This window comes from Bufo bufo, chromosome 2, assembly GCF_905171765.1.
Source record: "Bufo bufo chromosome 2, aBufBuf1.1, whole genome shotgun sequence".
NCBI classification, from domain to species: domain Eukaryota; kingdom Metazoa; phylum Chordata; class Amphibia; order Anura; family Bufonidae; genus Bufo; species Bufo bufo.
In genome coordinates, this window is record NC_053390.1 from 265,725,449 (window position 1) to 265,753,415 (window position 27,967).

At 42.9% G+C, this 27,967-nt stretch overlaps 1 protein-coding gene across 3 annotated transcripts in view; it reads left to right on the plus strand.

Annotated features, from left to right (window-relative positions):
- PITPNB (phosphatidylinositol transfer protein beta) overlaps positions 1 to 27,967 on the plus strand; it is a 57,594-nt gene that overhangs the window by 4,517 nt on the left and 25,110 nt on the right. For all 3 annotated transcript variants that reach the window (XM_040416541.1, XM_040416542.1, XM_040416540.1), the window contains exons 2-5: positions 13,167 to 13,197; positions 16,860 to 17,005; positions 23,976 to 24,067; positions 26,384 to 26,391. In XM_040416541.1, coding sequence (XP_040272475.1) covers positions 13,167 to 13,197; positions 16,860 to 17,005; positions 23,976 to 24,067; positions 26,384 to 26,391 — 277 coding nt within the window. The remainder of the gene's footprint in view (positions 1 to 13,166; positions 13,198 to 16,859; positions 17,006 to 23,975; positions 24,068 to 26,383; positions 26,392 to 27,967) is intronic.

Sequence of the window (27,967 nt, forward strand, 5' to 3'; positions counted from 1 at the left end):
TCAAACCCTTGGGCCCTAGAAATTATAAGATCAGGATACAAAATAGTTTTCCTCTGTCCCCCCAAAAAAGTTCCTGATCACAAACTTAGGTTCCAGCGATCCCAGGAAAATGTATTGCAAGGCGTTTGAGATTTGATAACACTGGGAGTAGTAGTTCCTGTTCCCCTTTCTCAAAGAGAGCAAGGCTTCTACTAAACACTATTCCTTGTGAGGAAAAAAGAGGGCTCCTTTCGTACGGTCATAAATTTAAAAAGTCTAAACAGATTTATCGTATAGAGAAAGTTCAGGATGGAATCTCTGAAATCCATCATTCCACTAATAAAGTTAGGGTCTGTTATGTGCACAGTCGATCTAAAAGAGGCATATTATCATGTTCCTATTCATCAGTTACCAGAAGTTCCTAAGGTTTGCGATCAGGGATACAAAGGGTCAAATTCTTCATTACCAATTCACAGCACTGCCTTTCGGGATTTCCTCAGCCCCAAGAGTATTCACCAAACTAGTGGTCTAGATGGTTGCTCATCTGAGGCAGGAGGACCTGATTCTAGTACCATACCTAGGTGACTTTCTGGTCATCGGTGACTCAGTGGATCATTTAACTTCCGATTTAAAAATATTTTTATCCCGTCTGACAGACTTAGGTTGGGTGATGAACCCAGGAAAATCCTGTCTCCAACCTTCTACAAGTGTAAAATTTCTGGGAGTGGTCTTGCACTCTCAGAAATGGACAACCTACCTTCCCCAGGACAAAATATATGCCCTCAGACAGAAGATCAAACGGTTCCAAAAGAGAAGGAGTTGCTCTATTAGCGAAGCAATGAGCCTACTGGGTTCTTTAACCTCCTGTATTCCTTCAGTAGCATGGTGTTAATCCCACTATCGCACCATGCAGGTCTAGATCTTACAACAATGGGACAAACAGCTAAGATCCCAAGATCTCTCCTGGTGGACAGTTGCACAAAATCTATCCAAAGGAGTAGTTTGGAACAAATCTCCCTCTATAATGATCCTGGCAGATGCGAGCAGAACAGGTTGGGGAGCAAAAATCGGAGACAGCTTTCGGGACAAAGTAGTAACCAACCAGTCTTCAAATTTGCGCGAGTTGAGAGCCGTCTGGGAGACACTAAAATCCGCCTCGAGGTCTCCGAAATCATCACGTGAAGATGCTATCGGGCAACGTGACTACAGTTGCGTACCTCCTACACTAGGGAGGAACGAGATCAAATAAACTTCTAGGTCTTTCAAAGAAGATATGACAATAACAGAAAAGGGTGCTCACTGGAATATAACTCTGCCTGCTATACCACCTAGCTTATTAATATAATAGGTATAGGGGCTGAATTTTAAACAATATGCTGACGGCAATATAATATAAGGTCTGAACAAATGTACAGGTACGATCTAAACAAGATGGAAATATACTATTAGATATATTAAGGAATGTTTAGTGCCGGCACTAGCACCTACGTAAGAAAATCAACAGGTGCTTCACAAGAGATCCCGAAGCTCAATACAGCCACGTATGCACTACTAAACATTGCGGGCAACGATGGACCTGGTAAGCAGCCAATAATATACTTTACCAAACTACCTTCTGTATCAACTATACAACCAGGTGGATGAGTCGGACGGCGGTGGAGTAACCACTCCATAATTGATACCCACTTGATAAGGAGTAGGTAGCCACATATAGACGTATTGCTGGAACACCTTGCATTATAACGGTGCCGCCGACCCAAACGGTAATAATTTAACTGGTTGAATACCGCTACATACAGTCTAAAAAGTGGCAATTGGAAATCTGCCAAGGACATTACAATAAAAAAACATGCATAATTATAATACCGCATCTACTATGCTGTGGAACATTTGATTTTTAATTAGTGCAAGAGTTCCGCACGATATACTTACAGAGGGACATTGTATTTATTTATTTTTTCTCTTTATTTATTGTTTATACCAAAGAAAATATTTGCCTGGGCCGAGAGATGGGTGAAGTCAATCTCGGTGATTCATCTAAAGGGCTCCTTAAATCAAGAAGCAGATTATCTCAGCCAGCAAAGAATAGATCAGACAGAGTGGTCATTGAATCGAGAAGTATTCAACATAAGACAGGTGGGGCTCTCCAACAATAGACCTGTTTGCCTCAAGAAGAAATACAAAACTAAAAATATTTTGTTCTCTGAACCTAAGGAACAATCCTTGGAAAATAGATGCTCTTTCCCTAACTTGGGACTGGAAGTTAGCTTCTGCATTCCCTTCTCTTCCCCTGATTGCGAAGGTAATTCAGAAGATCCTCCAGGGAAGAGTGACTGTCATTCTAGTCACCCCCTACTGGCCAAAAGTTGGAGTTGGTTCTCCCTTCTCCAGAAGCTAACTTGTGGATCCTTGGGTGCTGCCCCACAGGAACGACTTCTTAAATCAAGGTCCAATTCTGCATCAACATCCAGAGATATTTAAGCTCACAGCTTGGATCCTGAGATCTCCGTATTAAACCGCCAGGGACTTTCAGACAGTGTTATATCTACATTGAGATGTTGCAGAAAAAAGTGACCTCCACAATATATTTGAAGATATGGAAAAATATTTGTTCCTGGTCGGGGGAGACGAACCCAAATTTTGGAAAACCTAGTATCCAGAAATTTTTTGATTTCCTGCTAAATGGTCTGGAATTGGGTCTTACACCTTCCACCTTTTAAGGTCCAGGTTTCCGCTCTAAGTACCTTCTTTGATACTGATTTAGCAAGCCATAGGTGGATTAAACTGTTTCAGGGCAGCTTCCAGATTAAGACCTTTAAAATCTCGCACCCCTACCTGGGAGCCCCTTTGAACCCTTAGAAGGTTGTTCTCTTAAGCTGCTATCTTTCAAGACAGCTTATTGCAATTACTTCAGCCAGGAGGTTAGGTGAGATCCAAGCTTTCTCTAACCAACCTAGAAATCAGAAAGAAAGGGATTTCCATACCCTAGATGTCCGACACATTGTACTAAAATATTTGGAGGTCCCCAAAGAATTCAGGAATACCGATAACCACCTTGTCCAGTTCGCAGGGAAAAATAGGGGCATGAAGTTTTCTAAATCCTCCATTGCTAGATGGATCAAGGATACCATTTCCTTTTTGTTTCATGCTTCAGGGTCTGCATCCTCCTGAAAACCTCAGAGCTCGCTCCACCAGGGCCGTGTCATCTTCCTTTGCCGAGAAAGCTGGTGCTTCATTGGACGAGATATGCAGGGCTGCGACCTGGTCCAATGTGCACATGTTTATTAAACATTTATAGACTAGATTTTTTTCTAGGTCTTCCGACCTGTCTTCTGGATGCAAAGTCCTTCTCCCCAAGTTGTGTAATTTTTCAGTTCTCCTTGTGATGCCATCATGGTGGTGATATGGAAATTCGGAATTGGTCTTACCGGTAATTCGGTTTCTATGAAATCACCATGACGGCACATGATTCCCTCCCCTTAGTTTAAATTTAACTTAACTTAATGTTTGGTATGAAGTAATACCATATATTTGCATTAGTCTTTATTTTAAGGCTCTCTAGTAATGAAACACTGGGGAATGGTGGTGGGAGGGGGCAATTTAACCTCTTCTCTGTTCCTGCCCCTACAGAGGTCAGGGGTCAATCTCCTTGTGATGCCATCATGGTGATTTCATAGAAACAGAATTGCCGGTAAGACTCATCCTGCAAAAACAAAATCTATCTAAGGGCTCTTTCACACTTGCGTTGTTCTTTTCCGGCATAGAGTTCCGTCGTCGGGGCTCTATGCCGGAAGAATCCTGATCAGGATTATCCCCATGCATTCTGAATGGAGAGAAATCCGTTCAGGATGCATCAGGATGTCTTCAGTTCGGGAACACAGCATGCTGCGCTTTTTGCTCCGGTCAAAAATCCTGAACACTTGCCGCAAGGCCGGATCCGGAATTAATGCCCATTGAAAGGCATTAATCCGGATCCGGCCTTAAGCTAAACGTCGTTTCGGCGCATTGCCTGATCCGACGTTTAGCTTTTTCTGAATGGTTACCATGGCTCCCAGGACACTAAAGTCCTGTTTGCCATGGTAAAGTGTAGTGGGGAGCGGGGGAGCAGTATACTTACCGTCCGTGCGGCTCCCAGGGCGCTTCAGAGTGACGTCAGGGCGCCCCACGCGCATGGATGACGTGATCACATGGATAACGTCATCCATGCGCATGGGGCCCTCTGACGTCATTCTGGAGCGCCCTGGGAGCCGCACGGACGGCAAGTATACTGCTCCCCCGCTCCCCACTACTACTATGGCAGCCAGGACTTTAATAGCGTCCTGGCTGCCATAGTAACACTGAACGCATTTTGAAGACGGATCCGTCTTCAAATGCTTTCCGTTCACTTGCGTTGTTACGGATCCGGCGGGCACCTCCGGCAAATGGAGTACACGACGGATCCGGACAACGTAAGTGTGAAAGAGCCCTTAGACTATCTCCCCAAAAATAAAAATAAACTATGGCTCTCAGAATATGGAGACACTAAAACATGATTTTCTTTTCACAAATATTATTGTGTAAAACTTTAAAAAAAAAAAAAGTATACATATTAGGTATTGCCACGTCTGACCTGCTCTATAAAAATCATGACCTAACTCCTCAGATGAACACCGTAAAAAAAAAAAGCAGTTTTTTTTTTTTTTTTTTTGTCACCTTACATCACATAACGTGTAATACCAAGCGGTCGAAAAAGTCTCTAAAATCCACTCAGACCGCAAGTGGAGTGGTGGGAGAGAGTGGAAAAAAAAGGGGCGCACAATAGTATAGTACGTTCGGACAAATTGAGGTATTATAACGATATTGTAGATACGAATAAAATCCAATTCCACAGGACTGCAGCCGCAGAGAGGGTCTCTCCTGGAAAGGGGGTCCAGTCCTCCAGAGAGTGTTAGTCACGAAGAGAATTGCTGCAGTGGCGCGAATTCACATTTTTATTTAAAGAAAGCGCATGACCATGTAAATGCGTTTCGGGGACAAACAGTCCCCCTTATCAGGTTAGGTCTAACCTGATAAAGGGGGACTGTTTGTCCCCGAAACGCGTTGTTTACATGGTCATGCACTTTCTTTAAATAAAAAAAGAAAATATCCAAATTGAAGTCCCACGTCCATTTCCATCAGTGAATTCCATCAATTTTCTTCGAAAAAAGCCATTTTGTCACCTTAAATCACAAAGAGTGTAATACCAAGCGATCAAAAAGTCATATGCACCCTATAATAGTACCAATCAAATCGTCATCTCATACCGAAAAAATAAGCCCCTACATAAGACAGTCGCCCAAAATTAAAAAAATAACTATGGCTTTCAGAATATGGAGACACTATAAAAAAATAATTTTATTGGGTATTGCCGCATCCGTAACAACCTGCTCTATAAAAATACCACATGATCTAACCTGTCAGATAAACACTGTAAATAAAAACTGTGCCAAAACAGCTATTTTTTGTTACCTTGCCTCACAAAAAGTGTAATAAAGAGCAACCAAAAATCATATGTACCCTAAAATAGTACCAACAAAACTGCCACCTTATCCCGTAGTTTCCAAAATGAAGTTGTTGTTTTTTTTGGAGTTTCTACTAGGGCTGGGCGATATGGCCTAAAAATCTATATCGCAATATAGTTTGAAGCATGTGCGATATAACGGTATATTGCGATATAATAATTTCATCTGTATGTATACAAATTACAAAACTCCATCAGCCCCATGCCATTGCGACCATCATTATGTCCCCCAACAAGTGCCATCAGCCCCATGTGCCATTGCCACCACCATCATGTCCCCCAGCCAGTGCCATCAGCTCTATGTGCCATTGCCACCACCATCATGTCCCCCAGCCAGTGCCATCAGCCCCATGTGCCATTGCCACCACCATCATGTCCCCCAGCCTGTGCCATCAGCCCCATGTGCCATTGCCACCACCATCATGTCCCCCAGCCTGTGCCATCAGCCCCATGTGCCATTGCCACCACCATCATGTCCCCCAGCCAGTGCCATCAGCCCCATGTGCCATTGCCACCACCATCATGTCCCCCAGCCAGTGCCATCAGCCCCATGTGCCATTGCCACCACCATCATGTCCCCCAGCCAGTGCCATCAGCCCCATGTGCCATTGCCACCACCATCATGTCCCCCAGCCAGTGCCATCAGCCCCATGTGCCATTGCCACCACCATGTCCCCCAGCCAGTGCCATCAGCCCCATGTGCCATTGCCACCACCATGTCCCCCAGCCAGTGCCATCAGCCCCATGTGCCATTGCCACCACCATCATGTCCCCCAGCCAGTGCCATCAGCCCCATGTGCCATTGCCACCACCATCATGTCCCCAAGCCAGTGCCATCAGCCCCATGTGCCATAGCAATCACCCTCCCCTGGTAGATTCGGGCCCCTGCTACTTACCTTTCCTGCACGGCTGTCTGATGGAGTCCGCAGGAGACGGGCCACACCTTCTTCCCAGCATGCACTGGGAGGGACCTGACGTCACACACAGCGTCAGCCAGCGCACTGACCATGTGTGAACGCACGCCCTGCAGCGAGGTGCAGAGTTGCGAGGCCACGGAGCGTTGAGTGAGAAGCTTCTTCACTTCACTACCACTCCGTGGTCATCTATCGCGATATAACTAAAATCTATATCGTCGGCTGAACTGATGATTATTGTATTGTATATCGTTTATATCGCCCACCCCTAGTTTCTACTCTAGGGGTGCATCAGGGGGGTCTTTAAATGTGACATGGCAGCTTAAAATTATCCCAGTGAAACCTGCCTTCCAAAAACCATATGGCGTTCCTTTCCTTCTGCGCCCTGCCGTGTGCCCATACAGCAGTTTACGACCACATTTGGGGTGTTTCTGCAAACTACAGAATCGGGGCAATAAATATTTTGTTTGGCTGTTAACCCTTGCTTTGTTAGCGGAAAAAATGGATTAAAATGGAAAATCTGTCAAAACTGAAATTATTTAATCTCCATTTTTTCCATTAATTCTTGTGGAACACCTAAAGGGTTAACAAAGTTTCTAAAATCAGTTTTGAATACCTTGAGGGGTGTAGTTTCTAAAATTGGGTCATTTCTGGGTGGTTTATATTATGTAAGCCTCACAAAGTGACTTCAGACCTGAACTGGTCCTTTTAAAAAGTGGGTTTTGGAAATTTTCTGAAACATTTCAAGATTTACTTCTAAAATGGCATTCACAAAATGATCCAAACATGAAGTAGACATATGGGGAATGTAAAGTAATAACTATTTTTGGAGTCATTACTATCTATTATAAAAGTAGAGAAATTGAAATCTGGTAATTTGAAAATTTTTGCAAATTTTTGGTAAATGTTTTTTTTTTTTTTATAAATTTAAAAATGAATTTTTTTTTTGACTCCATTTTACCACTGTCATGAAGTACAATATGTGACAAAAAAACAATCTCAGAACAGCCTGGATAAGTAAGTGTTTTAAAGTTATTACCACGTAAAGTGACACATGTCAGATTTGCAAAAAATTGCCTGGTCCTTAAGGTGAAAAATGGCAGGGTCCTTAACTCCTTTCCGACCGCCTAACGCACGGATGCGTCCTGGCGGCGGTCGATTCATTCCTCCTGGACGCATCCGTGCGTCATCTAGCGAGACGCGAGATTTCCTGTGAACGCGCGCACACAGGCGCTGCAGGTAAGCGAGTGGATCTACAGCCTGCCAGCGGCGATCGTTCGCTGGCAGGCTGTAGATGCAATTTTTTTTTTTAACCCCTAACAGGTATATTAGACGCTGTTTTGATAACAGCGTCTAATATACCTGCTACCTGGTCCTCTGGTGGTCCCTTTTGCTTGGATCGACCACCAGAGGACACAGGCAGCTCTGTAATAAGTAGCACCACACTACACTACACCCCCCCCTGTCACTTATTAACCCCTGATCACCCCCCTGTCATTGATCACCCCCCTGTAAGGCTCCATTCAGACGTCCGTATGTGTTTTACGGGTCCACGGATACATGGATCGGATCCTCAAAACACATACGGATGTCTGAATGGAGCCTTACAGGGGGGTGATCAATGACAGGGGGGTGATCAGGGAGACTATATGGGGTGATCACCCCCCCTGTAAGGCTCCATTCAGACGTCCGTATGTGTTTTGCCCCCTCACAGAATCCATATGCGTAAAAAAATTTTAGACCTTTATATTCCAGACTTTTTCTCACGCTTTAGGGCCCCTAAAATGCCAGGGCAGTATAAATACCCCACATGTGACCCCATTTTGGAAAGAAGACACCTCAAGGTATTTTGTGAAGGGCATGGCGAGTTCATGTAAAATTTTATTTTTTGTCACAAGTTAGCGGAAAGGGAGACTTTGTGAGAAAAAAAAAAATCAATTTCCGCTAACCTGTGCCAAAAAAAAAAAAAATTTCTATGAACTCGCCATGCCCCTCATTGAATACCTTGGGGTGTCTTCTTTCCAAAATGGGGTCACATGTGGGGTATTTATACTGCCCTGGCATTTTAGGGGCCCTAAAGCGTGAGAAGAAGTCTGGGATCCAAATGTCTAAAAATGCCCTCCTAAAAGGAATTTGGGCCCCTTTGCGCATCTAGGCTGCAAAAAAGTGTCACACATCTGGTATCGCCGTACTCAGGAGAAGTTGGGCAATGTGTTTTGGGGTGTCATTTTACATATACCCATGCTGGGTGAGAGAAATATCTTGGTCAAATGCGAACTTTGTATAAAAAAAAATGGGAAAAGTTGTCTTTTGCCGAGATATTTCTCTCACCCAGCATGGGTATATGTAAAATGACACCCCAAAACACATTGCCCAACTTCTCCGGAGTACGGCGATACCACATGTGTGACACTTTTTTGCAGCCTAGGTGGGCAAAGGGGCCCAAATTCCAAAGAGCACCTTTAGGATTTCACAGGGCATTTTTTACACATTTTGATTTCAAACTACTTCCTACACATTAGGGCCCCTAAAATGCCAGGGCAGTATAACTACCCCACAAGTGACCCCATTTTGGAAAGAAGACACCCCAAGGTATTTCGTGATGGGCATAGTGAGTTCATGGAAGTTTTTATTTTTTGTGACAAGTTAGTGGAATATGAGACTTTGTATGGAAAAAAAAACAAACATAATTTTCCGCTAACTTGTGACAAAAAATAAAAAGTTCTATGAACTCACTATGCCCATCAGCGAATACCTTAGGGTAAAAGCACAAAGTCTCTGTATAGGAAATAGGTCCACTCAAGCGCTGCAGATCCCAGGACAATGTGGATAAAAGTCTGTTAGATAAAGTGGTAGGAGAAAGGATTGCGCTGCAAGAGAGGATTCTTTTAAATGTTCCTATTTTCTCTTTCTTACATTCGGAAAAATCTTCAGTTAGATGGACCACATTCAATCATAGATTTTCAACAGATGCATGGAAACCTAAAATGCTGTGAAAAAAACGCACTATGGTGTAGTATGTTCAGACACCTGTCGCATCAGATGTATGCGATATACTCACAAGAAGATTTTTCCGAATGTAAGAAAGAGAACATAATAGGAACATTTTAAAAGAATCCTCTCTTGCAGCGAATACCTTAGGGTGTCTACTTTCCGAAATGGGGTCATTTGTGGGGTGTTTGTACTGTCTGGCCATTGTAGAACCTCAGGAAACATGACAGGTGCTCAGAAAGTCAGAGCTGCTTCAAAATGCGGAAATTCACATTTTTGTACCATAGTTTGTAAACGCTATAACTTTTACCCAAACCATTTTTTTTTACCCAAACATAATTTTTTTTATCAAAGACATGTAGAACAATAAATTTAGAGAAAAATTTATTTATGGATGTCGTTTTTTGAAAAAAAAAATTACAACTGAAAGTGAAAAATGGCTTCTTTTTTTTTTTTATGCAAAAATTTCGTTAAATTTCGATTAATAAAAAAAAGTAAAAATGTCAGCAGCAATGAAATACCACCAAATGAAAGCTCTATTAGTGAGAAGAAAAGGAGGTAAAATTAATTTGGGTGGTAAGATGTATGACCGAGCAATAAATGGTGAAAGTAGTGTAGTGCAGAAGTGTAAAAAGTGGCCTGGTCATTAAGGGTGTTTAAGCTAGGGGGCTGAGGTGGTTAAAGGGTTAATACTGGTAAAGGGAACCTGTAACAGGGAACAGTGTCTGAGCTGCAGACAGCATGCTATAGAGCAGGATGAGCTGAGCAGTTTAATATAAAGTTGTATGGGAAAAGATTCAGTATAATTCATGCATTTATACAGTCGGGTCCATAAATATTGGGACACCGACACAATTCTAACATTTTTGGCTCTATACACCACCACAATAGATTTAAAATGAAACAAACAAGATGTGCTTTAACTGCAGACTGTTAGCTTTAATTTTAGGGTATATACATCCAAATCAGGAGAATGGTGTAGGAATTACAACAGTTTGCATATATGTGCCTCCCACTTGTAATGGGACAGAATAATAATCCTAAATCAAACTTTCACTTTTTAATACTTGGTTGCAAATCCTTTGCAGTCAATTACAGCCTGAAGTCTGGAACGCATAGATATCGCCAAATGCTGGGTTTCATCCCTGGTGATGCTGTGCCTGTCTTCAGATCCTGCTTGTTCTTGGGGCATTTTCCCTTCAGTTTTGTCTTCAGCAAGTGAAATGCATGCTCAATGGGATTCAGGTCAGGTGATTGACTTGGCCATTCCACTTCTTTCCCTTAAACTTTTGCAGTATGCTTTGGGTCATTGTCCATCTGCACTGTGAAGCGCCGTCCAATGACTTCTGAAGCATTTGGCTGAATATGAGCAGATAATATTGCCCGAAACACTTCAGAATTCATCCTGCTGCTTTTGTCAGCAGTCACATCATCAAAAAAATACAAGAGAACCAGTTCCATTGGCAGCCATACATGCCCACGCCATGACACTACCACCACCATGCTTCACTGATGAGGTGGTATGCTTAGGATCATGAGCAGTTCCTTTCCTTCTCCATACTCTTTTCTTCCCATCACTCTGGTACAAGTTGATCTTGGTCTCATCTGTCCATAGGATGTTGTTCCAGAACTGTCAAGGCTATTTTAGATGTCGTTTGGAAAACTCTAATCTGGCCTTCCTTCTCTTGATTGTTTACTTTGACACACCTATACTTACCTCCTGGAGAGTGTTCTTGACCTAGCCAACTGTTGTGAAGGGTGTTTTCTTCACCAGGTAAAGAATTCTTTGGTCATCCGCCACAGTTGTTTTCCGTGGTCTTCCGGGTCTTTTGGTGTTGCTGAGCTCACCGGTGCTTTCCTTCTTTTTAAGAATATTCCAAACAGTTGTTTGGCCACGCCTTATATTTTTGCTATCTCTCTGATGGGTTTGTTGTGTTTTTTCAGCCTAATGAAATGAACTCTGGACCTTGTATCTGCTCATTGTAATTGGGATAATGAGGGAATGACACACACCTGGCCATGGAACAGCTGAGATGCCAATTGTCCCATTACTTTTGGTTCCTTAACAAGTGGGAGGCACATATGCAAACTGTTGTAATTCCTACACCATTCACCTGATTTGGATGTAAATACCCTCAAATTAAATCTGACAGTCTGCAGTTAAATCACATCTTGTTCGTTTCATTTTAAATCCATTGTGGTGGTGTATAGAGCCAAAAATGTTAAAATTGTCGATGTCCCAATATTTATGGACCTGGCTGTATCTGTGCTCATTCTGGGCTTTGAAGTCCCGTAGGTGGTCCTATCAGTGACTGACATCCTTCCCTCAATGACGGTTGTATACACAGCTGTCATCACTGATAGGCTTTTATGAATACAGTAAAGCAAGGCAGAAGCAATATTTTGCTTGAGCTACTTCTCTAGTGCACTCCCAGTCAGTATATTGCTGGCTCGAGTAGTCCTCTAGTAATAGGTTCACTGTATGGTAGATACATATAAGTGAAGAGAATTAAAAATGATTCGGGGGGGGGGAGGTCAGAACCAATGTCAGGAAATATTTTTGCACTGAAAGAGTAGTTGAGGCTTGGAACAAACTCCCAGCAGATGGTTGGGAAATCACCAGTAAGTGACTAGAACATGCCTGGGCTAAACACACGTCTATCCTAAGAGAAGTAATACTACGTGGCGGACTAGATGGACCAAGGGGCTGTCCATCTTCTATGTCTCTCTGACTGCTGGTACTTGCTGGTGAGAAGATATTATCACAAGGAGTCTGCCGAGCGTGTCCTATCATCATTTTTTAATTTGGCGATCCTCAATGTATGGAGAAGCTTCACCTCAATAGCTTTAACTAGTTCAAGACCAGTCTATTTACCCCCGTTCTTGACCAGATCCTTTTTCAGGTGGTTGTTGTGTGTGTTTTTTATTTTTTTTATTTCTTTTATAAATTAAATGTCATTCATGGCTTTTTTTTTTTTTTTTTTTTTTTTCAGTTATGTAAATTTCTTTTCATTTTATTCACAATGCATTTATTTTTATTTAGTAAATATTTTTTTTTTTTACACATTCTTCCCCCGTTGGGTCATACAAGATCTTTGGGGAGCATTTAAGGGTGCATTCACACGACCGTAAGTGTTCTGCAGTCTGCATTTTGCGGACCGCACATGGCCGGCGCTATATAGAGAGTACCTATTCTTGTCCGCAACCGCTAAGACTCTGCAGCTCGTACAGATACCTGGCCCCAGCAATCACATGTTTTGTAGGCTAGGAGCAGGAAGCAGCATTGCAGTGTCCTGGTTTGTATATACAGTGCTCATGGTGTGCTGTGTATACATGCAGGTGGTGGCGATGGTGAAAAAACATTCCTGCCTTATCCACGGGGAGCGTTGACGGCGGTATCTGCTCCCGCAGCTGCACTATAAGCATACCGCTGCTAACTATTGAACGTCCTTGCAGAGTTGTGCTGATCACCCAGATGGTTAAAGTCTGTCGTGAAGTGGTTAAATTATTAAGCAAATTATTTTTATACTATAAACTTGATAGTTATGGTATCTGCACAATATCAGTAAAAATTCCAGTATCTGTTTTGATGACCCCACATTGAGCCATCTTAGCCATCACAGTCCTTCAGTTATATTGTCTGTGCAATGGATTTTTTGGGTAGTTGGGAATAGACAGATTAGGACTCTCACTGCATCGATTTTCTTCCTTTCTTAACAATGTTTGTTTTTTGTTTTTTTCAGCCGAGTAGTTTTGCCGTGCTCCGTAGAAGAGGTATGTCTTACTGGTTTATTTACTCATTTCCCTGTCCACTGGTTGATGACAATGCATGTGCACTTAGGTGGCACCCGCTGGCACACTCTATGGGCAAATGGGGCTACGTTTTTAGGTCTAATTTAGATAATATACAGTGTTCTGCTGACACTTTGTTGACGAGAATGGTGCCCGAGCTGGGTGCCTCATCTTTTTGGGGCAGGATATTGTGTTCTCTTGGCCCAAGTTTGGCGTTTCTTTTGGATGATATTCAGGTTGACTCTAATTACAACGGACAGAAGCCCCAGTATATGTATTATGCTTGTTACTCTGGGTTTGTGTATTCCTGGTGTCAGAATATATTGCCCATCTCTAAATCAGAGCACTGGAAGCAGATTTTTGGACATTTCGTAAAGATATTTATACCCTACTAATGAGAATAAGAAGTCACAGAAAAAAAAATGGATCAATACTATAAACCCTAACTTTTAATCGGTACCATTAAAATAAGTCATGTGTGAAAACAACTTGCCACACCAGATGCCCAAAACATAGAATGCCAGTTTTCCAAGGGGGTCATATATAATAGAAAGTGGTCCTATCAGTGTAGAAGAGAGGAATTTGTTTATACACCAAACCCCATGAAGGCATAGCTAGCAGCACCTTGTTGATAGAGTGGAACTATTTGGTCTTTGTCCAGTATTCCAAGTTTGTGAGTGGGACTAAAATGGTAGTTTCACTCCCTAGTATGCCTTACGGAGCTATTATACCCTAATATGGAGTAATCCCCCTGACAAGGGTGGCCCTGTCCCTATTATACAGGCCTTGGATGTTCCTGCTACAGAAAGCAAAAGGTGTCCCACTTAATACAGACAAAGTAAAAAAAATACCTACGCGTTTCAGTCCAATTGTGGGTCTGATTTCCCATATTCAAATGGGTGCTGCGAGTAGGGGACATTAGATCTGTGGTCTGGCTGGAACCGAGCATCATACATCACTATGATACAGTGAGCGCAGCTCACATCAACCACGGCCAGGCTGGGAAATGTGGCCACCTAAAACAGCCTTAGTGTATGGACAGAGTTACAGATAAGTTCCTGCCCCTCAGATCCAGGTCACATGTAGTTTTCATCTATTTCCATATGCTGTTAAAGGGACCAATCACAATGTTTTCTAAATGGTTGTGTTCCCCATGAAATGGCAATGCTGGGCAATCATTTCTTATAACTATGTGCTGTCACATTTTCCTGTTATTCCTCCTGGAAAGTATGAGTACATTGAATACCAGATGCTCCAGAATTCCCTGAGAAATGCAAGCATTTAGTAATGTAGACATGCCAGGAATGTAGACAGGTCCTCCTCTAGTTTGGAATGACCCGTGCAGTGAGAGCTTTCTGGGAACACACATCAACCTCTTAATCTTAGTGGTTATGGAGATGAAGAACATATTTGTTCAGGACTCTTCTATTTAAACAGTTTATTCTGTGTTTTCATTGACCTCCCCATATATGGAAGGGTTTACCAGTGAATAAACATTACTTTTAGACCAGCTCACAAAAAAAAGAAAAAAACATAAAAAAAACAACAAAACCTACATCATCCATCCCTCTCCGCCCCCGATCCAGCTCTGGTTCCTGGTCCATCTCGATACACACAAAATGCCTGCTCAAGCAATCACTGGATTCGGTAATAACCAGCTCAGTCTCAGGCATTTCCTGCATGTTGAGATGGACCAGGAAGCAGAGACCAGTGGGGCGATGGATCGGTTAGATGACTATGCTTTTTCTTTTATACTCCGTTGTCGGCTAGTCGAAAGGCATTGTCTGAATGTTTAATACTGATGACCTATCGTCACTATCAGACTAGTGGGGGTCCAACTCCTTGGGCCGCAGCCTCTTCCTAGGCCGGTGACGTCATGTTCATTGGTCACATGGCCTAGGCGCAGCTCAGTCCCACTCAAGTGAATGGGGTTGAGCTGCAATATCAAGCACAGACGCTATCCAGTTGGTGACACTGCTTGGTAAGTTGCGAGGCCTCTTCAAAAAGCTGCATAGCATTGGTGCTGGGGAGTTGGACCCTCCCACTGATTAGATACTGAGGACCTATCCTGAGAATACATCATTACTATTAAACACTCGTAAAACACCTTTAAAAATAATGTTATGCACTTTGCAACCCATATAGCTTCAATTTGATTGTTAGTTTTGCTATAACATTCTTTATCATTATTTGTGGCTGAAAATGCCTTGAAAGTTTTATGTTCATGTTTATGTTGCAATCTTTCCTAATGTGCAACACATCAAAATAAAATATCATGAGAAAAACATGGGTAAAATAGCTGCACACAAGCAACGATTCAGATTCTCTGCTGATTAGATAAGTTAAAGGGGTATTCTGGTTATTAGAAGTTATCCCCTATCCTCCTCCTGCTGAGACCCTCACTGATCACAAAATCGCGTACCCCCTGCAGTCCCACTGAAATGAACGGAGCGGCCGGTCGCATATGCGTGCGGCTGCTCCTACATTCATTTTTATGGGAGTCCCAGAGATAGCAGAGTACATCGCTCCATTATCTCCGGAACTCCCATAGAAATTAATGGAACGGCCACATGCATGTGTGACCAGCCGCTCCATTCACTGCAGGTGGTGTGTGAGGCCCCATTCTCGTGATTGATGGAGGTCCCAGCGGTAGGACCTCCAATGATCTAATAGTTATCCCCTATTCACAGGATAGGGGAATACTTCTAACAACCGGAATACCCCTTTAAAGGGAACTCGTCACATTGAATAGTGTGAGGTTTTGCTCTGGTAGACAGGATTAGCGGACGCAGTATAGAGGCAACAACAAGTTCTTTGGATCAAACAGTTCAGTGTTTTAGTCACACTTTAGGCAAGTGACAAAACAAGCAGTCACAATCAAACAGTCACCTTGCGGTGTTGGTGGTAATTCACACCATGCGGCAATTCTGCCTCAGAGTCCTTGCTGATAGCAGCACCAACCTGTTTTCACGCCAAGCAGATGGCAAGCCTTCATCCATATACAAGGCTCCCAGATCCCAACACAGAGACCTGGTTTCTGAGCCCAGCTGCCTATTTAAGGACAGCCAGGTGCTGCCAAAACCTGGACCGGCACTTAAAGTCCGGTATTTGACCTCACCTGGCTGTAAATCAGCCCAGCAGCACGTGCTGGGAGGAAAATACCTGTTTTCCCAGACAAAACCTCCCGCTGTGTCACAATAGGCAGTCTGACCATCATCATGTTGTAGAGCATGAGTAGCTGAGCAGGTTGATATATAGTTAAGGATGAGCGAACTTGTGTTTTCAAGTTCAGGTTATCTAAGAATCCTATTATGGATTCTGCTACCACAGACCATAAAATAATTCTACGACGGCACGCGTTACATTCCGTCATAATAGAAGACTATGGCCAGCATAGACTACCATTATGACGGAATGCCTCTTATAGGCTTCCGTGGTGCATGCTGTCATAGAATCCCGTTATGGTCCGTGGTAACGGAATCCATAACTGGATTCTTAGATAAACCGAACCTGTACGCCAAACTTGAAAACACAAGTTTGCTCAACACTATTTATAGTTTTATGGGAAAAGATTCAGCAAAGCTGTATTTTAATTTATTCATAATATAACATTTATATATTTCCTTTTGTGTTGTATTTTTCAGTATCAAGTTGGTCAGCTTTATTCAGTGGCAGAAGCCAGCAAAAATGAGACAGGAGGCGGTGAAGGAATTGAAGTTTTGAAAAATGAACCATATGAAAAAGATGGAGAAAAAGGCCAGTATACACATAAAATCTACCATCTGAAAAGGTAAGCCCTGGTGCTCACAGTCTTAGAAAAAGAGAAGTTCACAATTGCGTGGTTACTGCCTTGTTTACATTTTTAAAAGTACCTCTGATTATGAGCAACTTTCTATAATTCCATAGTACAAGCAAAGGTTAGAAACGTAATATATTATGTTTTAGGTAAAAGCCTCTTTCTCCACTTATCAGGCTCCTTTCTCCTTGTGTTTTAAGCTTTTAATTCACTCTGAAATCATTGCTAAAATATGGGGCACATTTAAGACCATTGTTTTAGACGCCGGTCTTAATAAAGCCCTGCACTGGCGGTGGATCTGACCCAGTTATGTAGAGGCATCGGCCTCTGCATAACTTTGGCAGATCCACCTCTAAATGTAAGACAGCTTCCTAGCATGAAGAGCACTATACAGCAGTATTAAGCAGTGTTGCTATGAATCTATCACTGGGGTACGATAGAAAACTTACAAGAACCTTCAGCACTTCGACTCCATTCTCGCCTCTCTGGAGATGGATTTTATATGTGAATTCAGAGTGACTGAACAGTGCAGGAGATGGGGGAGGGGCAGAAAGGAGTTTGATAAGTAGAGAGAGAACCATTTTCTCTGTGAGATATAGTAGACAGTTATGTTTTCTTTGCTTTTGTTCGAGTGATTTATCAAAAAGTGTTTAAGTGGAAATACACGTGAAATGATGAAATAGATATTCTAGTTTTATTACACTAATTTCTATAGAGAACAGGACATCATACAGGTTTCTAATGTACCTGTATTTAAAATTGCGGACATTATATCTGCACAGTAGCTTCTCTCTGTAGAAAAAAATGGTATGGCCCATTTTTGTTCTGTGTGAGCTGAATAGGACCAGACATGGTGTCATTCATGTGTCATGTGAGCTCTGGCATTCAGTCATCAGCTCAGGTATACAAAGGTGAATAGTAGTCTATTAGTAGGAGTATATTCAGCATTACTACCTGCAGCAGCACCTCAGCATTGTATGTTGGTGTTTAGTATTACATTTTATTAACAACACTAGACATTAAAGTATAACTGTCGTGTTTTTTTTTTTTTTTGTATTGGATTGTGGTGATTAATATCACCTTGGTGGCCCTATTTCAACTTTTCACTGTGTATTCAATTACCCCTTAATTCCACATTTTTGTTCCCTGTACTGCCTACTTTTACCTGTGCTTAAAATAGGGTTGCTAGGCATGGTCTGTCTATCTGTTGAAGGACGGAGCACACAGCGTGCAGGGTCAGATTACTGACAGCCAGGGACTGTAAGTAAATGATTAAAGCCAGGTCATACCCAGCAGCTAAAAACAGTGCCTGGGCTGTGTGCACTTCTCCCTGTCCCTGCGCTTGGCAGACGCTCCCTCACTCAGCAGAGCTGGAGAATGCAGAGTTGGAGCAGCGCACACCAGGGAAGGGAGATCTGCCATCTGCTCAGTGTATAAATGAAAGCAACATGTGGTAAGGGGACCCCTTTGTGCTGCAGGAGATTAACCCTTTAGGGGGGAGGGCTCTGGTTTCGGGGGCTATTGTTACTGGCTAGTGCATGTGAGGAGCTCAATGCATTGTGGGTAGTGAGGGCAGGCGGGATTAGCCTCAGGGTGAGGGCAGTGGCGGCCATCTTAACTGAAAAGTGAAATTGCAGTTTTATGCAGACTGTTTGCTAAGGGCTAAATCTTATAAAATATGGGGTAAGTCAGTCTAATAGTAACTGATTCTGGAATATCATGTTATTAGTAACTACATATATGAAAATTAAAAATAAGGGTCTAAATGTGACCGTTTTCCTTTAAGCCCGTTACAATAACGGGCGCTAGAACAGTAGTACATAAACATTTGTAGGAACAGTCTATATTAAATAACAAGGGAATTTGACCACATTGTATTTTTATTTTTGTTTAAAATAATAAAAATAAAATCGAAAGTACCGTATTTTTCGCTTTATAAGACGCACCTGATAAGACGCACCGAGGTTTTTGAGGAGAAAAATAAGAAAAAAATATTTTGAACCAAAAGGTGTGCTTTTGGTAGGTTTTGAACTAATGGTGGTCTATGAATGATGCACTGTTATGGGGGGGAATCTGTGGATGATGCACTGTTATGGGGGGGAATCTGTGGATGATGCACTGTTATGGGGGGGAATCTGTGGATGATGCACTGTTATGGGGGGGAATCTGTGGATGACGCACTGTTATGGGGGGAATCTGTGGATGACGCACTGTTATGGGGGGAATCTGTGGATGACGCACTGTTATGGGGGGGAATCTGTGGATGACGCACTGTTATGGGGGGGGAATCTGTGGATGACGCACTGTTATGGGGGGGAATCTGTGGATGACGCACTGTTATGGGGGGGAATCTGTGGATGACGCACTGTTATGGGGGGGAATCTGTGGATGACGCACTGTTATGGGGGGGAATCTGTGGATGACGCACTGTTATGGGGGGGAATCTGTGGATGACGCACTGTTATGGGGGGGATTCTGTGGATGACGCACTGTTATGGGGGGGAATCTGTGGATGACGCACTGTTATGGGGGGGAATCTGTGGATGACGCACTGTTATGGGGGGGAATCTGTGGATGACGCACTGTTATGGGGGGGAATCTGTGGATGACGCACTGTTATGGGGGGGAATCTGTGGATGACGCACTGTTATGGGGGGGAATCTGTGGATGACGCACTGTTATGGGGGGGAATCTGTGGATGACGCACTGTTATGGGGGGGAATCTGTGGATGACGCACTGTTATGGGGGGGATTCTGTGGATGACGCACTGTTATGGGGGGGAATCTGTGGATGACGCACTGTTATGGGGGGGAATCTGTGGATGACGCACTGTTATGGGGGGGATTCTGTGGATGACGCACTGTTATGGGGGGGAATCTGTGGATGACACTTATGTCATCCACAGATCCCCATAAGTGTCATCTACAGATCCCGCATCAGATGCATCAGTCGACTCTACTCTAAGGCCCCTTTCACACGAGCGAGTATTCCGCGCGGGTGCAATGTGTGATGTGAACTCATTGCACGCGCACTGAATCCTGACCCATTCATTTCTATGGGGCTGTGCACACGAGCGGTGATTTTCACGCATCACTTGTGCGTTGCGTGAAAATCGCAGCATGCTCCTCTTTGTGCGTTTTTCACGTAACGCAGGCCCCATAGAAATGAATGTGGTTGCGTGAAAATCGCAAGCATGCGGATGCGGTGCGATTTTTCACGCACGGTTGCTAGGTGACGATCGGGATGGGGACCCGATCATTATTATTTCCCCTTATAACATGGTTATAAGGGAAAATAATAGCATTCAGAATGCATAGTAAAATAGGTCTGGAGGGGTTAAAAAAAATAAATAAAATTTAACTCTCCTTAATCCACTTGTTCGCGCAGCCGGCATCTCTTCTGTCTTTATCTGTGAGCAATAATAGGACCTTTGATGACATCACTACGCTCATCACATGATTCATCACCATGGTGATGGATCATGTGATGAACGTAGTGATGTCATCAAAGGTCCTATTGCTCACAGATGAAGACAGAAGAGATGCCGAACAAGTGGATTAAGGTGAGTTAAAATATATATATATATATATATATATATATATATATATATATATATATATATATATATATATATATATATATATATATATATATATATATATATATATATATATATATATATATATTTATTTATTTATTGGTCTGGGTACCACAGTTGGTTTTTTATCACGCGCGTGCACATTGCACCCGCGCGATAAAAACTGAACATCGGAACGCAATCAAAACTGACTGCAATTGCGTTCCTACTCATGCGGGTTTGCCGCAATGCACCGGGACGCATCCGGACACGCCTGTGTGAAAGAGGCCTTATACACTGGGCCCCGCAGCTGTTAAGTACATTCAATTCGAATGGGTCCGCAATTACTGTACTGTACTTACTGTAGTACCTTATGTATAGCATTAAGACGGCGCAGACCGGAAGCTCCCTCGGTCATGCCCCGCCTGCAAGCTTATCTCACTTTATGAATGAACAGGCAGGCGGCGCATGACCGAGGGAGCTGGCGGTCTGCGCCGTATTAATGCTATACATAAGGTACTACAGTAAGTACAGTAATTGCGGACCCATTCGGATTGAATGTACCTAACAGCTGCGGGGCCAGGTGTATTAGAGTAGAGTCACTGCACCGGGCCCCGCCATGAGTGTCCCCGCCTCCTCCCTCCACACTGATACTTCGCTGTGCAGCATAGCGGCCAGAGAAGTATCCGCTTTATGAGATGCACGGCCATTTCCCCCCCGCACTTTTGGGGGGGGGGGGGGGGGGGAAGTGCGTCTTATAAAGCGAAAAATACGGTATATATCACAATACAGGAAGTATAATTATTATTGCCCTAGTGTAAAACTTTGTAACAATCTGCAATATACAATATCTAAAGCAGATATTCAGGAAAATAAATTTTTTTACGTCTTGAAATTTTTCTAAAAAATTTCTTTATAGACAGCATTTCTTGTAAATATTCTGTCTGAATTTGGCAACAGTTTGCCTTGTTTCTCACGCTCATTTTCCTTTTCTTCAATTGTTCTATTTGCTCGTTTTTGTCTTTCTCTTAGAGATTTTTTTTTTCTTTTTTACGCGCATTTTCCAGTTCTTGTATAGATCTATTTCCTCTTCTGAGTCTTTCTCTTTTAGCATTTTTGAGACGCTATATATAATATATATATATTTTTTTTTTCTTGAATTGATCTATTTGCTCGTTTTTCTCTTTGTTTTTCAGCCTTTCTTTTTTTGATGTTTACTTGCTGAGTTGACCGTTTCTCCAGGAGAAGTTGCTTATGTAGGATTTCATTGTTTGTGTCTTTTGTCCTACTTGACATGTCCTTCTTTTTTTTTTTTTTTTTTTTTTTTTTTTGGGTGGCATATAGTTAGTAAAAAGTCCCAGTAATATAGGCTTGTACTTTTGTAATATATTCTGTTACTGTAATACTGGCTTATATGTGGCTGTAATATGAGTCACTGGCACTGACTGGTGCTGCTGAGACTGCTAGCACTGTGACTGGTGGCACTGACTGATGAGTGATATGACTGGCACTGACTGGTGGCTGTTGCTTGTGGCACTGAGCAGTGTCCGAGAGGGCTGGCACTGAGACTGGCGTCGCCGAGAGGGCTGGCACTGAGACTGGCGTCGCCGAGAGGGCTGGCACTGAGACTGGTGGGCTGCGATTCTATTGGCAGGAGCGCCGCGCATTTAGCTTCGGCACACACGCACGGACACATCGCAGCCACAGAGGGCTTTTATGATATAGGAGATGACATCACACGTTACAGCTGACGTAGAAGCAGACAGCCATGTGAATACACACAGTGATGTAATAACCTAAAAAAAAAATCATTATCCCACCACTACCCCTATGTAGTTATAACATGGCCGTGTCCTGTGTGTTCAGCAGCACATGTATGTCATATGTAACACTGTTTACTGAATGCCAGGGGTGTCACATGTCTGATGCCATGTATGCATTGCACAGTACTAATCCATGGACTTTAGCATTCTGCTGTGGATGTAGGGGGTCGACTGCCTAATATAAGAAAGTATACAATATATTAGAAAATGGTGTAAACAAAGCCATACAAAATAAAACTGAAATACCCCCTTAAGTTATACACTTATTGTGTGGGAATATTTCTTAGTTTATCGAAGTGTAAAGCAAACGACCAAGATGTTCTTCTAATCTGATGAGAAATGAATATTAACGGTTTGATTAGAAATATTCACCATGTACTGCTAGAATTTATTCTGTACATTCATGTTTGGGCTCACAGCAAAGAAGACTCCAATAGAGGCAGGTGACTTTACCTGACTGTAATATGCAAGATAACCATGGAGCCCCAGTTCTGGTTCTTCTACACAGGGAAAGCCAGATATCTCTCAAAGGGGTGTCCCCATTATAGAGATCACCATATTAAGTGGCCCCTAGGTCAAGCCTTAAGGACGTGACAGGGGAAGACCTGTAGGGCTTTTCAGATGACTTTTTCTTCCTAGTGCCCCACCCCCCTGTTCCTGAGCCATTAGTGGCTTTCTCTTTGGCTCCCTGTGTACTATTGAGACCATGCACTGTCGAGGCGGTGGTCCCAGGTGCCGATTCTCAATGGGGAGGGAACCAGAGCGCTGCCTTCACTGAAGGATGTGACAGATCCTTTTCAAAAGCATTTGCATTGGCTTTTGGTAATATATGGCAGCGAAGTAAATATTCGCCCATGCAGGTTTCATAAATTAGGCTACTTTCACACTGGCGTTTTGGTTTCCGTTTGTGAGATCTGTTCAGGGCTCTCACAAGCGGTCCAAAACGGATCAGTTTTGCCCTAATGCATTTTGAATGGAAAAGGATCCGTTCAGAATGCATCAGTTTTCCTCCGATCAGTCACCATTCCGCTCTGGAGGCGGACACCAAAACGCTGCCTGTAGCATTTTGGTGTCCGTTTGACGAAACTGACCCAAACTGATCCGTTCTGACACACAATGTAAGTCAACGGGGACGGATCTGTTTTCTATGACACAATAGAAAACTGATCCGTCTCCCGTTGACTTTTAATGGTGTTCAAGACGAGTCCGTCTTTGCTATGTTACAGATAATACAAACGGATCCGTTCTGAAGGGATGCAGACGGTTGTATTATCTGAACGGATCCATCTGTGCAGATCCATGACGGATCCGCATCAAATGCGAGTGTGAAAGTAGCCTAAGTCGAAAGGTCAGTGGTGCCCACACTGAAGAGTGTCATCATATGCCATACCTTCCAGATAATAACTCCAAATTCACTAGTGACATTGACCGTTGTAGGCCTGTGCAAGCCTCGCATTTATGGATGGGGAAGTATCCCTAATGAGAAATGCTAGCTACATTCTGCTTCAAATGTCCAATGAGGTGGAGACCTTGGTGTAATTGATGGATTCTTTTCTCTTCCAGTAAAGTCCCCGGCTTCGTAAAGATGTTTGCTCCAGAGGGATCCTTGGTATTCCATGAGAAAGCCTGGAATGCATATCCTTACTGTAAAACAAGTAAGCCATGTTTTGTTTCTTGCACATTTTGCTATCTTCTTCATTTGCCGACTATGAAGTTGGATCTTCGATCAGAAGAGCTTTTTATCTGTTTATTACACTGATCTGTCCTCTCTCCATGCCGCATGCCTGCTAGTGAGAAGTCCACGCAGAGTACCCCAAGGAAGCAAACGGTGGTAAATGTTACCAAAATGAGGTCATTCTCACACTGCTGTGTTCTCAGCCTCTGTCTGCAGTTCCTTCAGATTTGACAGAAAGAATAGCGCAGCATGCAGCACATTAGGGTCCATGATGGATGACTATTACTTTGAAATTATATTCCACGCTACCAAACATACAGAAGACTACAGAACAACTCACCTATTCCATAAAAAAAAAGTCCACTTTGATATAGATGTTCTCTTCCCTTATCTTCTCCATTCAGACCAGACCTCCAAAATGATGTCTTTTAGCTGCGTCTCATCTCTGCAGAGTTTGTCACACAGACATCTTAGGTTTTCCATCTTTCTACCACCTTCTGAACACCCCATCCTGCCACCCCCAATACTGTGCCTTAATGGTATACTGCAGAAACAGTCCCCCTAGAAATGCTAATACCACACATCTAGTGCCTCCTTCAATAATTGACACACAGTGCCCTCAAAAATAATTTCACCCAGCAAATGGCGCCTTAGTGTCCCCCAAAAATAAGTGTTAGGCTGATACTGTGCCACGGTGCCCACCACAGTAATAGTGATCCTGACAATAGTAATACGTTTCTCCCAGAGTGCCTGAGAGAGAATGAGAATAAACTGTATTATCTAACTGCGCAATCTTTCTAGTTTTCCATGAAAGGTTTGCTGGCTCCAGTTCTAAAGTTTCCATTTTACATGTGACCTTGGAGAAATATTAAATATATTGTATAACAGAGGTATAGTGAGATTCACCACACCTAAAAAAGTGATTCCACTGTGATTTATATGTCTGACCTTGTAGATACTGAGGCTTTTGGGTATATTGCTGTTAATTCGGTATTGTGCCTTTTTTTGGGGGGGGGGGGTAGCAGTAATTCCAGGCCATCAAGTTCCAGATGAGCAGTTTTATGGACCTTTTAATCGGTGTCTTTCCTGCAGAGTTAAGTGTCCCTTGGGATCTGGACCCTGCTACTGCTTCATCTTCTGGATTTCCTGTATAATCCGTTATTTCCTTTTTGACTTTCAGTTGTAATTTAGAAAGTTGAACACTTCACGTACTGTTACTTCTGGTTATATAGATCCGCTTTGGTGCTGAGTTGGTTTCCCTAGTGGAGATGGGTTCTGAATGCATTAATAGCATATTATCTATTCATAGCTCAGCAGAATAACTTGGTTCTGGTTTGCCTATGCTTTAAACTATTTTAGAACTTTCCCATGAACCTCTTATAGCAGTGAATATAGTAGTTTGGTTCTGAGGGTGCCGTAGGTGTTGTGCTGGATCGGGCCCGACATCATCTTCAGTTTTCTGCTCCTATGACTCGAAAGAAAACGGAAAATAGCTGAAATGTGAACCCCACAGCATATCCCTGTAAATTTCACTGCATCACAGTACATGTTACCTTTCAGAACTAGGGATGTCCTTAGTAATCTGCTTTGTCTTTGTAAGGGGGACTTGTCACCACCATAATGCCCCCTGAACCACTCGGAATACTTCAAAGCCCTGGTCATCATGTCTCCAATTATGTCTTAGTGTAGTTTGTCAGATGGATAGCTTTGGAACAAAAGCCACTTTATTCCCTCTTCGTATTGTATGCAAACAAACTTTCAAGGGGCGTTGTTCTTGATACTTCAACTCAAGCTTGCCATGGTCCCATCTCGTCTCTTCACTTTTGATGGACGTCTGTGAGCTGGTGTAGTTCTGATGCCTTCTTTCTCTAACTAAGCCCACAATGGCCTAGTTTCAGTGGTATCATTAGAAAGCTGAATGCAGTCTGCCGAACATGCCAGTGGTTTAGCAGCCCAAAAGCAAGTGACTGATATCCTTTAGCTCTGCTTTGCAGGACCCTCAATGTATGACCCAAAAGCAGGATGGAGGAAATGGTGTACAGTCTCCCCAATCTACCGTAGGAGAGGGGGTTGTATAGTGAGGTTTTTTTAGGCACAATATTTTCGTATCGTATCAATGAAACATTTCACTATTTGGCCACTGTAAAAAAAAAACAAAGGTGGGACCATGGCCTTTAGTAGGTTAATGTTGTATGTGTAATTCTATGGTGCCCATTCTCATGTCTAATCCTTTTTTCTTTCCCCCCCCCCCCCTCTTATTTTTCCTGCATGTGCTATCCTACGCTTGATGGATCAGTTGTAACGGTGAGTTTACGGAATTAGACTTATTGTATAGTATTTTTTGTGGATGTTGTAACCTTTTCAAATGGAGATGTTTTTAAGTTGTTTTAGCATTCCTGTAGTTGAACACCCCCAATTAAGATTTTTGGAACTCTGCTTTAAAGTGACCCTATCACTATAATAAAGCTGTATATAAAGAGAGAACTGTCGGTCACAGGCAGGGAAAGATGAAGGGTAACATCATTTGCACACATCTTCACAATCCTGGCAAATTATGCTGGCGGCCACCCATTGTATTATGTACTATTTTTGTAAATTTGGCAAACCACCATGGGAAAAAAAATATGCGAAGAGAACAATTTCACTTGCGCCGTCAAAGGTAAAATAGCCAAGCCAAATATCCATCCGTAGACAGCTATTTTGGGATGCTTGCCCCTCATGAGTACGTCGAACTGCATTTAGTGAGCCAGTCAGAGTCCTACTCTTTACTGATGAGGGGCAAGCACCCCAAACATCTCTCTACGGATGTATATTTGGCTATTTTCCCTTGGTGGCGCCAACGAGATGGTCCTCTTTCCCTGGGAGATGCATTTTTGCATTTTTTTTTTCTCCATGGAACACGGCTAAAAAGTCTCCATACACAGCTGGTCTCTTTATTAAGGAGACCCAGCACCCTGCCTAGGATGTAAATCTGTCTACCGATGCTGCATACCCCTTTTTTTATATTAGCATCCATGGTACTGGATTATGGTGCTGAAAATACATTTATTCTTCAGGAAGACATAGAGAGACTAATGGTTGACTGGGTTGTCCAGGTTTTAGAAAAATTGGGCTAACAGCAGGAAAGTTTAAAATGTAAAAAAAAACCTCACCTGTTCAATACCCCTGCAGCTCTGGTGGTCCCCTATATTCACTTTGCTACATCAATGACGTGCCATATGTGTATGTGACTGCCGCACTGATGGCATGTACAAAATGAGACCGCTGAGGCCAGTAGTTGTCTGAAGCAGTCACGTGGATGTATGTGGTAGAGAAAATAGAAGGCCACAGCAGCATATCCAACCAAGCTTCTTTATTGTGCGAAGTTCCAAGGCACAGTGTACAAAAATCACAACGTTTCGGCTAGTTTAAGCCTTTATCAAGTGTATGTATGTGGTGTCATTGCTGCAGATAAGTAAACAGAGACCACCAGAGCGGCATTACAATAAAGAATATTATTTCATTGAAATTGGAGAGTGCTTTGCGTCTTTGTACAGTGTAGGTGGGTACCTACCCTCCATCAAGCACCTCCCACACAACCCTGATCTACCTTAGGGCCTATTCAGACGGCCGTAGTGCTTTGCGGATCCGCAAAAACACGGATACCTGCCATGTGTGTTCCGCAATTTGCGGACCGCACCTGGCCGCAACCATAATAGAAAATGCCTATTCTTGTCCGCGATTGCGGACAAGAATATGACATGTTCTGTTTTTTCCGCGGTACGGAATAACTGATCAGTGCATCTTTTGAGGGCCCATAGAAATAAATGGATCCGCAGACCTTGGTGCGGATCCGTTCATACGGCCGTGTGAATGAGCCCTTATACCAGTTGAATATAAT